At 39.8% G+C, this 12,500-nt stretch overlaps 2 protein-coding genes across 4 annotated transcripts in view; both read left to right on the forward strand.

The window, feature by feature from the left end:
- The window catches only part of LOC138049217 (mitochondrial potassium channel-like), a 2,559-nt gene extending 2,417 nt beyond the window's left edge, over nucleotides 1-142 (forward strand). The window contains exon 2 of the mRNA XM_068895389.1: nucleotides 1-142. This exon is cut by the window's left edge and continues 887 nt beyond it. The gene's annotated coding sequence lies outside the window, so the exon portion shown is untranslated.
- LOC138049214 (dipeptidyl peptidase 4-like) overlaps nucleotides 1-12,500 on the forward strand; it is a 47,994-nt gene that overhangs the window by 12,178 nt on the left and 23,316 nt on the right. The window contains exons 1-6 of one of the 3 annotated variants that reach the window (XM_068895384.1): nucleotides 2,134-2,361; nucleotides 8,238-8,342; nucleotides 8,751-8,845; nucleotides 10,357-10,431; nucleotides 11,298-11,350; nucleotides 12,409-12,487. In XM_068895384.1, coding sequence (XP_068751485.1) covers nucleotides 2,253-2,361; nucleotides 8,238-8,342; nucleotides 8,751-8,845; nucleotides 10,357-10,431; nucleotides 11,298-11,350; nucleotides 12,409-12,487 — 516 coding nt within the window. In that variant the 5' untranslated portion in view covers nucleotides 2,134-2,252. Of the gene's footprint in view, nucleotides 1-2,133; nucleotides 2,362-5,229; nucleotides 5,313-8,237; nucleotides 8,343-8,750; nucleotides 8,846-10,356; nucleotides 10,432-11,297; nucleotides 11,351-12,408; nucleotides 12,488-12,500 lie in introns of those variants that run through there. The other 2 variants (XM_068895385.1, XM_068895386.1) reach the window with 2 other exon arrangements.

Here is a 12,500-nt window from a genome sequence, read left to right on the forward strand (position 1 = left end):
TATGCAGTGTTTAAATATAATATTGAAGGCAAAATCACTTTAATGTAGCATCCATAGTTATTTCTTTTCAAACGATTTTCAACGACTTTCGATGCTATGCGTTATGTCGTTATTCAGACAAGAAGTATTCAACAATAATTCTAATTGCTGCCGTAGTGAGTGAGCCGTGGGTCTGAAGCGAACGAACGAGGCAGCTTTCTAATCGGGAGAAAGACACATGCATTCTTCGAAAAGGCAAGGAAGTGTGGTCGCAGTAATAACAAAGGTACAAGGAACTGTGGATGGAGGAATTAAGGTAAAATTTAAGAATCCGATCCCACCAACGCGTCGGCCAACACGTCGGCCGACAGTCGACCGACAGTCGGCCGACGCGTTGGCCGACGTGTTGGCCGACGCGTTGGTGGGATTGGATCCTTAAATTTTAAATATTTTAAGCAAAAGCCGATACAACGTAGATTTGATTTTAGTGATGTACTATATTTCGGCTGGCCAAACCAGCCTTCTTCAGGTACAATGAGAGTTTACATTGAATTGCTTCTATGTACATATATATATATATAGTAAATGGATGTTGACGTAATACTGGAAAAAATGTGATAAAACATGGCAGTTACAAAGATTTTGAATTCAAATACTAAGAGTCACCGAAAAATAACGGAAATCACTCAAAATAATCTACGTTGTATCGGCTTTTGCTTAAAATATTTAGTTTCTCAACTTGAAATAACGCCGATCAGATCAAGCCACTGATCCAACGTACACCGACAGGAAAATTGTCCACGGTTGCTTGCTTCGAAACTCTTAAATTTTACCGGAATTAAGATGCGCAGATCTATTCTGTGTAAGCAGTTAGAACAGAAGCTTACAGCTACGTTAACTTAACCTATAAAACTGCTCTGTTTTTTAGTCTTCTGGTTCATTTTCGCCTCTTTGACGCTTTACTTATTCATCAGTATACATTTTATTGCAGTTTCGTGAAATACCGGTAAATAGGAAACGCGCGCTGTCATGCAGGCTGGATGGTCAGTATAAATGGTCAGGTTTCCTACCGTTCAATATGAGTATTCCGATTGAAAAATAGGCAGTTTTAATGCATCTGGCGTCCACGAAAGGCATCTTGTTCGTCTCCCTTCCAGATACCGAAAGGTCCGAAGGACGAGCACTGAATGAAGTTGTTAGTCAGTACTGATCACTTTCAAGCTGAATTTGATTCACAAGTCTTTCTCATGTATATTACTGTACTTTAGTCACACGAAACGTAGAACTGATAACTACAGCAATTCGTGCTTGAACTCTCTTGAAGTGAACTCGGAAATGATCAACATGCTCGATGCCAAAGTTGCTCAATTCCCGTCCAATTCTAGAACGGCAGACACGGCCGCATCTACCACAGGTATAGTCAGATGCTCTTGGTGCTGATGCTGATTTCTTCGCTAATGCTTTTCTCTTTGCTCTTCTTTTCGTCGGCTTCACCTTTCAGCCTTTTCTCTCCTACCTGGAGTGCCCGACTGCACACAGACCTCAATTCGCAACGATCTGCAGCATGTGTCTCCCAGTTGCCTGTTGGCAGACCAGTGGCAAGCATGTCTCTCTTACAGACATCCTTGAAGCGCAGCTCAGGTCTGCCAACAGGCCTCGACCCAGATTTCAGCTCACCGTACAGCAGGTCCTTGGGATTCGCCCGTCTTCCATTCGGTGATGACCACAAATTACCTTTTTAAATCAAGCAGATCGCACTTACCTATGATTCAGAGTCTACAGTACGGCCCGCTAGATTTGAAATCTCGATGCACCATTTTCTAGCAAGTTTTTCATGTTAATGTCAAATAAACATGAGAAACTGTTTGAATCTACTATTTCAAAAAGCCAATACGGATATATCATTTTTTTGAGATTTTTCAACGTCGCATGCCAATTGTTTGTGGTAGCGAACGTTCCACTTTGCTTCAACTAGTTTTCTAGTTTCCTGCAATGCAATACTAAGGAATTACCTTAACTCTTTTCTAAGCCTACAGTAGCTTGCGCAATGACTAATTAAGACCCCTTAAGAATAACATAACCTTTTAATTTTCGTCAAACGACAGTTACAAATTTCAGTTAAGCCGACAGTATGTCCATCAACAACTTGCCAAATATCTGCTCAACCAGCAAACACACGCAAAACTGAGAAAACAGCATTGACAGAGTAACGCCACGCGTATTCAGTTTTTACAGCTACCTACCGCTCTACCGTAACACAGGTCTCGTGAAAGATGACAACAAACTTTCGGAAGTTCGGTATTCCTCTAATTGTTGTAAGTCTCTTAACAACGGTAGCCATTGTCGTGGCTCTCCTGCTGTCGCAGAAAACCGAAAAACAAGGTAAGTAGCAAATAAGAAAAGACGAGGCGTCGTTTCCCAGTGTGAGGAAGTGGACGTTTAATCAAGGAACTCACTGAGTATGATCAGTCGGTGACTTCATCGCCTGTTTTCACTTTAATCTTAAAAAAGTAACTTTGACTATTTAAATACCCCTAAAACGGAGGGTAGGGTGGGATGTTAAAGCAGACTTTAGCTGTCGTTTCAGTGGGACTTTATCCTTTATCCTCAGTGTAACTTTACGTTTGTTAGATCAGGCATTAATCGCCCCTGTTCTCATCAAGTTACAGAAGTAGCCACTCTTTTGTAGATTTGAGGAAGAGAGTAAGGAACTTTTAACCTTTTGACACAATGACAATTCAGTCGAATTTTTCCAACCCCAGCAACTACACACCAAACCTCTGATGAGTGAGAGCAGTTTGATTCTCCGCCTTGGCGATTATAGGTTTGTAATTAAGGGATAACTCTTGACGTCTTGAATTCGCTGTTGATGTATTCATTCATCATTTAGTCTACTAAGCCTCAATTCGACATTGTTAGTAACCACATCATAAGATTAGCACTCACTCGCTGACTAATTATAGGTTATTTTGTCGAATCTATCTAAAGGAAGGTATGAAAGCAATTTTCCCTTTTCATTGCGTGACTTATCCTTTTCGTGCAAATATTGTCCGCTGGAATAAATTCAGGATCAGTTGTCGGTCAGCTTATCGGACTGTGTGTTTTTTGGCTGGCCCAGCCGCTTGGGGGCAGCCCTGATGCGTTGTCAAGCTTCCTGGGTAATTCGTTCCATTTCCTTAAGTTTTTGTGTTCAATGCGTAAGCCTTGAGGAGACTTTGAAGAATTAGCAAAATCTTAATACTATAATGGAAACTTTATTTGTCTTCGACTACAGTTGTAAATCTCTCTACGTATAGGCAATTAAAAACTGGCTACTTGAAATTGAGTGATACACTTGTATACGGTATTTACAAATGAATAAAATATATCTATATATATATATTACAGTTTTATTAAGTCTGGGCTATCCCAAGTCTTACTTCTACGACAGAATATAAAATATGTTGCTCTAATGGCTAGACTTATTTTTTTTTCGATTATACAGTGTTGTTGCGTTTTGTCAATGCCAATGTCATGCATCATTTCTAAGAACGTAGAGCATTCGTTGGAGAGAACACCAAGGGAGCTCATGGAAAGGTTTACAAATTTAACACATCTGTAGTTACTTCTCATGTCTTTGACCACGTTCATGTATTTTTCTTTTTTACCTACTGCATTGTTTTTAAGTTAGATTCGAAACCAACCGTTAGCTCTAGAATATGTAGGCACTTGGGCTGTATTAGGAAAAGAAGATCTGGACGATAATTTTCACCAGTTATAATTGAAGGACTCGAAAAGCCATTGACATCAGCATAGAGAGAAGAGCGATCATTAATTACAGGATAAAGTGAGTTGGCAATGAACTTGAGATTTGAGTCGTGTCTCCAGGTGAAGCGATCAAGGTAATGTTGACAACCAGCGATAATATGGAGGAGTGACTCAGGGTTAAGGCAAAAGGAGCAACCAGGACTTTGTGATAATATCCATCTTGTCATATTCCTACGTGTAGGAAGGGAGTTGTTGATGTAGCGAATGGTAAAATTGTAGATGTTCTTGGGTAGATGAGACTGGGCAGACGACCAAATAGAGTTAACAGATGACAATGAGTGCTTGATAACATTTGTAAACAATTAACCTTGAGATGTTAAGTGGTGTTGCAGTTTGTCTTCTTGATTAGAACGGAAGTCGTTAAGAACTTCCTTGGTGGATTTGAACACATCGTAATGAATATTGGTGTGACTGCTTGACGACTTCCAGAGATCTTTTAGGGAATCACTCCGTGACTCTTTTAAGGAATTGCGGAGAACTGTTTTGCACTGAGTGAATTTAACTGAAGGAGGACAAATATTAAGGCCAAATTTATTGCGTTCTAGAAAAACATTACTCAGTGTACCAGATATCGGGATTTCAAGCCATTTTCGAATATAGCCGTTCACTATAGAATCAAGATTTGCTTTTATCCAGGTTTTTGATATGTCAGCTACAGTAAAATGCCAGGACAGTTTAGATAGGACATAGCGGCTGTACAGCAGAAGTTTGTTTTTGGGATGCAGTGGTTTCTCATCAATGTCACACATCAAATCTTGTACAAGAGAGGACAATTCTGACATGTGTTGGTTGTTAGACATGTTGAAGTCAAAGTAGCGACCTAAGGAACGAAATGATTCACCCATTTCCACACACGGGACAAGAACTCCATTTATCAACAGTTTAGGTAAATATTGGACAGATTTAGTGCACAGTTTCCGTATTCCAAAAGTAAAACACTTGTCAACCCTTATTATCATATTAGACCATTGACACCAGATTATAAAGCGGTTGATTAGGTGCTGATTTTCTGATTCCTGACCACTTATAACAGCGGCGTCGTCTGCGAACTAGAACCAGTGGATCGGATTAAGAACCTTAGGGAAAAGCCAAATTGACGATATTTTTCAGATTTAACGTGCTGGAGAAACGTGTTAAAACACAAGTTAAAAAGAAGAGGGCTGACGCAATCACCTTGAAGTACTCCACGACCAATAGATACAAACGGAGTACGAAATTCATTGGTAATTATAGAGGTTTTGAAATCAGTGTACAGACTTTTAACCAGACGTTTGACATGATCAGGGATGTTGTGGTAATCAAGAGCGGTTTGAATCAAATTGTGATGAACTGGCGTTTTTGAGGTCTAGGAGAGTAATGACAAGAGAACGCTGCTTGGTACGAGATTTGTTAATGATGTCAGCCATTTAATTTGAGCAGTATGCTCAAAAGTTCCTGAGAGACCAGGTGTAAAACCTTCTTGAATTTCATGTTCAATATAGTTATTAGCTGCAAGGATGTTGAAAATGGCATTACGAAGGCACGAGGTAAAAACCTTTAAGGGCACAGATTGCAGAGTAATTGGACGAAAGTTGGCAGGGTCATTAACGTTTCCTTTCTTGTGGATGAGGATTGTGCAGGCTTTCTTCCATTCGCTTGGGACGGATCCCGTTGACCAAGCTGTAGGGATAATTTCAGATAAATCGGTGCGAAGAAACGGACATCTTTTAAAACAAATTATTGATAATTGATCTAAGGGACAAGGAGAACCGGAAGCTTTCATTTTTCTAATCACATTTGATATTTGTTGGTATGTAGGAGGTTCAAGGTTAAAAGGAATTACAGGATCAGACAACGTCGGTATCCATCTTGGAAGGTTGAAGGCTCTGGTCGGATTTAGTGACGATAGAGTTCTTGTAAAGTAATCAAAACACTCGTCCATAATAATAATAATACTAATAATAATAATACTAATAATAATAATAATAATAATAATAATAATAATAATGATAATGATAATGATAATAATAATTTTAATAATAATAATAATAATAATAATAATAATAATAATAATGATAATAATAAAAATAGTATAAGCGTTTATACGTTGCTATTCTAAGCTCTTTACAAAGGTTGAACACATATAATGTTTACAAAACCAAACTCATGAGTACAAGCTAAAAAATTTAAAACTAATTGAATATTGAATATAATTATTATTACAATCACAACGGTCAATTAATCAACATCTTTGCGGACCCAAAAAGTATATTGCGGGGAACGGCAAGGCAAATCACTCAAAGTAAAAAGTCTAAATGAATAGCGAGATGTGACGCATCGGGTGGGGCAGGGCAGTTTATTTGTATGGGACAGGGGTGGGTGAGTTGCCGGCTCAATTATCTGTCAAGAAAGTCAAGCAAGATGCCATCTTATTGTTGTTACTTAACTCCTTAAAATGGTACTATGATCCAAAAATCAAATCTTTTTTTTCTTTGGGTTTTTAAACTATGTTAACTAAACACTAAGTGACCCAAGTTTTAAGCCTTAATTTCAAAAAGACACTTGTTTTTTTAACAAGGACTTTCCTATTCAATGGTCCACCATTACAAATTAAACTTTAAAATCTTGAGAGAGCTGGATCGACGAGAAAATGACGTCAAAGACTCTCTAGCTTAAAATTAATATTCAGCACGGAAGTTTCGGGCTTTCAGATCTTTTAACTCGTCTTTTGCAAACATAATAAACTGCGTTTACAGGCTGAGATTTTAAGCTTTTGAGTGAATAACGTCACGTTTCCCTAGATCCAACCCTCTGAGGCCTAGTTGATTAGTTTTGAACGTAAGTAATGGCGGACCTTGAAATCCAAAACTTACACTCTACGGTAAACAGCCTCTGGATAAAAATCAAAGCTCAAAATTTTGCCAGGCAGGTCTTAAGCAAGCACACTTTCGACACCTGAAGAAAAAAGAGGAAGTGATTTTGATCATAGTGCCACTTTAATATGGGTCAATATTAGGAGTATTTCCTGATATAAAGTCCGACTGAATATGTTGTTTCCATCCAAATCAAAACATCTTCGAATGAAACGAAGTGATAAGATTCGCATAACAACATTCTGTCGTTAGTATTTGCTCCATTGTCAAATTTATCATTTAGTATGGTCAGTATGCTTCTTGTCGAACGCTCCAAAATTTCAAGGGCTTTGTGATAGTGAAATTCAGGATATCCTGTTAATTGATTCCGTCTTCGAGCAGACAGATACCGTTAAATTAATTGACTGAGAGAGTTGTGAAAGCGAAGTGAGCCTGCTTCTGTAGATTAGAAATTAGTACACTGGTGGGTTAAAGCGCATGTAGAATGTGCAGTTTCTCGGAAACATTGTCAGCCACCTACTTCTACATCTTTATTTACATGTTCCAGCACTCTGCAAAGTCCCTTTTTGACTAACGGCTGTTTCTGCTTAGGTGGTCTCATACACCACAAGCCTTTTTAGAAACATGACTGCCAAGTTGGCCACTTCTGCTGGAGAGAACAACAACAATAGTTTGTGGGTTCTTTAACGTCCCACAGGGAACTTTTGAATATAGAAGATATTTATGAAACGGGGCCTACGGTTTGTAGTCCTTATCCGAGAAGACTAACCATTTTGCATATGAAATTACAAAGTCAGCACTTTCTCCTCAGTTATTGTAAGATCCTGAGTGTTGACCCGGCCGGGCTCGGAACCCGCGACCTCCCGTTTGACAGCCCGGTGCTCAACCAACTGAGCCACCGGTGGGCAGTGACGTGATGGTCTCACTTTAATTACTTTCTGATTCCCAAGACTATGACGTCATCAACAACTTCATGAGCTTTCAAGTGAATCCTCGCTTCATTTGATTTCATGTCCGCAGTTCAATATATGATTCTTTTCATATAAAATTTCGTTCATTCATGTGCTTTGTTTGTCAGGGGTTCTCCACATAGGTAGCCTGCACGCAGGCATTTGGATGGTCGAAAAAACCGGAATTCGCAATGAGGTCGTCATCTTGGATTCGCGCGGCTAGGTCTGGGCCGGGTTGAGGGTCGACAACTCGAGCGAGGGGAGGGGGGCGCTCTTCCCACTCCCCACCCCGTCGTTTTGTCACGGGGCTCAGACCTATCCCACGCTCTTCCAATATGGCGTCTGATAGTTTTTCGTGGCGACACGCAGGCTACAAATAGGAAGAGAATAGAACCCTTTTGCACTTCTAGATTTTCCACGCCAATTAACTGCCAGGACGGAATCCCAGTGTCCTGGACGCGATCTCAAAGATTGTTGATCTGCAGGTGCGTGCGAGGATGAGGATTTTGACGAGCCAAGCATCGCTTTCACACATTCTTGTTCACAGTGCCCTCCGGTTTTTTTTGACACGTGGTTGCAAAATATTTGAAATGCGGCTCAAAATAAGTTACTGCCGGAATGATCTCAAAGTATTTCACTTTGTTTTCAGGTGATTCAAATGAGCAATCGAAACCGCCGGAGAACGTGTTTGGCTTCGATGACATCTTCAATGGAAAGTATTCTTTCTCTTCGTACTCGGTTCGCTGGCTTTCAGGTACAAGCACAAAGTTTGCACAAAGTAGCACATGCCCTGTTAAACGAAAAAGGCTTATGGTAAAGACAGGTTTTGCAATTGCTGCTTTTAAACAATGGAAAGCGAAACCATAATAATTTACAGGCGTAGACTCTCGCGCTGTTTGAGTAAACTTCCGAGCAAAGTCGGAAAACGAGCAACGATGGCTTCTGGAATATGTATGCCATTCGCATGCGCAATACAAATGTGCCATTGAGTGCTTCGAATCGCGCTCGTCCCGTTATCTTTCCTAGTAAGTAAATGAAGGATCCACAGTTGAATGATCAAGCACTGAGATTGAATCAAGGGCATAATTATGAAAATATATAAATTTAAGTACTAATACATTTGTATCCATTCTGTCAAAATTAACGTTTTGTATTTTTGTAGATCACGCGTATCTTCGGTATTCTGATGGGAACTTAACGGTCACCAATCTGTCAAAGAACACCACTACATTATTTGCCGTGACCAAAGTTATAATGGTACTCAAGCTTAATTCAGTTTTTTGTTAAAGAGTTGTGCATCAGGCCGTTTACGGAAAACGGCAAACCGGCAGGCTGAAATTTTCGTTAGTTTCCAAAAATTAAAGAAACTTGTTTTTTGTTTTATCTAATTTCTAGCGATTTCTTACAGATGTCGAGCAACTTCTGAAAAGAGAATGACAAAAGAAGGGAAGAGAATTTTCATGCTTTTGTAACAAGTAGAAGCCCGCTGTTTGCCGTTTCGCTTAAACGCGATGCCAAATTTCTCTTTTGTGTTTCTTTCTTCACTCGTCTGCGGGTTTGAAGCCCTGGTCAAACGGCGCATGATAGTTGACGATAGTTGACCGCTAACTATCATGCGCTATCATCGACTATTATTCACTTTGAACCTCCTCAAAATTCTCATGATAGTCGATAGTAATTTTTCCCGTTTGACCGCGTGCATGGAAGTCGAAAGTTTTAGGGTCAGTTGCTTCGTGGAGATGACCTAAACGCTTCAGATCAATACTTCGTGGTTATTGAAAGTGGTAAGGAAAATCACAGAAGTCAACAAAACAAAGACCAAGAAAATGATAAAAATTTTGTCAACGACCAGGAAGAAGACAAACAACAGAAAAAGAAGCGTCGCTCTTCAGCTTCGTCTTTCCCTATACCATCCAACAATTCCATGGCAACTAAACAGGCTACAGTCCTCTGTTGCCTCGAAAAGTATAAACTAGCAGTGTGTTGGCAACTTTCCGCGCTTCTTTTGAGAGACTCCCACAATCCCACAAGCATCACTCGTCGCGCGCGCTTGAATACACAACTTCCGGTAAACTATCACTAACTTGGCCACGCGCGTGATAGTTAACAATAGCAAGGGCTACGGGTCAATAGCCCATGAGGCGAAGCCGAATGGCTATTGACCCGTGGCCCTTGAGGGCGAAGGGTCTAATTGTTTTAGTATCACCCAACTAGTCGGACAGAAAAGGTAATTATAAATTTAGCAAATGCAAGTTGAAGAGATATTTATTTGGGAATAAAACGAAAGAAAGCGTCACGATTTTCGCTACTCGAGGAGTATTACTAATAGTCCTCTAGTAGCGTATCCAATCAAAATGCAGGATTTGCATTAGTGCATAGTTGTTGATAGTGTTTAGAGCTCTCCAACCATCATCAACTATCATGCACTGTTTGCCAGGCTTAATGGATAGAAATCATGAAATCATCACCAAACGAAACAAGTTGATATAATGTTTGCAATCGTCGTATAAAAAATCAACCGATCAGTAAGTGTAACCAAACTAAAGGCAAATCAACCATTTTTCTTATATTCTGAGATGCTATTTTCTTGTTTTAACAAAATATGATGACAGCCAATTTTTCCAATAATTTAGCACAAATTGTTAAGAATGGATGTTTACTCCGAGCGCTGACTGGAAGGCCTTCAAGATCAAGCTTTCCATTTGTGTTGGACAAGCCAAGAAAAAAGAACATTGAGTTAGAGTTATTTGTTTCCTTTGATTTTACAGAAAAAATACAACGTATCGTCGTACTGGATATCTCCGGATGAAAAATGGGTACTGATGGCTTCAAACAAAAAAAAGGTATCATACGAAAGTTCCCCTTGTAACGTTGCATGTCCCGTGATGTTAGCGTAGCTCAGGCGCGCGAAGCGCGCCAGCGGCGCACTATGGGTAAGAATCTATCGATGCAATAATTTTTTGCTTATGACGTCAGCGTACGCCCGCCCGCACAGACTTTCGGGGTGGTGGTGACAAAGGCCGTTTTTCCTCCCCACTGGGGAGGAAAAGCGGCCTTTGGGGACTGGGGTATTCGGGCAAGTTTCCTAGGCGGGAAATCGCATGGCAAGCGTTGCACTTGGCAAGCCGCGTTTTTCTGGCGGGAAATCACATTGACTGTCGTCGGTTTTTATGCTCAATCAAAGGCAGTTTAGCTAAACAATTTGCTTTAGTTTGAAAGCCTGAGATTCTCGTCCAAAGACTGTGAGCAACGGTCGCCGTCTAACTACATTGCTTATTGGGTTTTAGGTTTTTTTGTTTGCAAGGCTTGTTTGTTTACTGCTGTCAGCTCAGAGGTGTTTGATCACTGTAAACGGTATACACTAATGACGATTAACTTTGTACTTTATGCTGAAGCATAATTATTTCCATATACACTACATTGCTTTATGGGGTTAGAAACGTGAGCTCCGCTTTTTAGGCCTGGCTATAAAATCTATGTATTATATTCTCCATTAGGTTTAAAGCTCACGAAAGTTTCCTTATGTCGTCTGTCGAGTGGCATTTATAGATCATACGAACTGAGATCGAGTCGTCGAAACCTCAGGGTTTTTTTGCTAAAACAATTACTGCACCAAAAAAATTACTGCACTGCCGGTTTTTAAATTTTTCTAACCGGGTTCCCGGCAGATAGACACAGCGTTCAAAATATCAATTTTCTTGCGTTTCAGCTGTACCGTCGCTCCTATTTCGCAGACTATTATGTTCACCATCTCGAGAATAGGTAAGTATATACCCGATGAAATGAACGAAATATTTAAAGTGCACCATACAAGTAAAGCGATTTTCATTTGAGTGTTGAAAGTAATTAGCGAATTGCTTTGGTTTTGCATTTACTTCACTCAGTGATTGGTTGAAAGTTCTCGCGCCATTTTTTTTTTTAACCAATCAGAAGCGAAACCAAAACCAAAAGTTGCTTGCGCGAGCACATTTTCTCGCGCTTTGTGTCGGCTATGTGTGATTACTATGAGTTTTGATTGGTTTACTGGATTGTCTCCGTCCTTTCTGATTGGCCAAAGTAAATTACTTTGGTTTTGGTTTTACGACACTCGATTGAAACTCGCTCTATAGATGATCATCGAATTAGACTTACCGGGTAGATGCTATTCAGACGCAATCTCAAATGGATGCTCAGAATTGTGCACAATTGAGCACAATCATTTTTACTGGACAACAATTATGTCACTCATATATTACTATAATTGCCAAGAGCGAGGTGACTACAAAATGGCCTCCATGTAACATAGTTAGTGAAATTCTTGGAAGGGAAAGGAATCAAAACTCTGGTTTTTCCGATTCTCAACTAAGTGGATCAACAGTTATTAAGACTACTGAAGTGATTATACGAATGCTCTCCTTGTAAACGTCTCGTGAATTATTTAACAATTATTTCATGAATGCCCTTTGAATACGAAACGATAAATAGCCAAAGAGGCGGTATAAGCAATGTGACATACGAACGCGGATGGATACTTGCAAGATTTTTTCCCTTTGCAAAGATCTTGGAGTGGCAACAGTTGTCATGATCATGCAGTATATGAGTTGGTTACGGAGATCTTTCATGAATGCTAGAAACGGAAGGTTTACGAGGTTGAAAATTTAATCATTAACAAGTCAAAGTACGAACCACTTTCCACGCATGCGCACGTCAGGTGTTTTGATGAGATAAGTCCGGTTAACAATCTAATAGTTGTTTTGTTAGCATTAAGTAGAAAGTTCACTTCATTAATCTCGTAGGCATATGGTCCGCTAATCAATACTTTCAATTTTCTTCTCCAACAGATCAACTTTTCGAATTGAACCACCAATTCCGAATAAGCAAATCCAATTGGCGTTATGGGGTAACAAAGGGACCTCCATAGTAAGTTATATAA

The sequence above is a fragment of the Montipora capricornis genome, chromosome 5 (genome assembly GCF_036669925.1).
Source record: "Montipora capricornis isolate CH-2021 chromosome 5, ASM3666992v2, whole genome shotgun sequence".
Classification (NCBI taxonomy): domain Eukaryota; kingdom Metazoa; phylum Cnidaria; class Anthozoa; order Scleractinia; family Acroporidae; genus Montipora; species Montipora capricornis.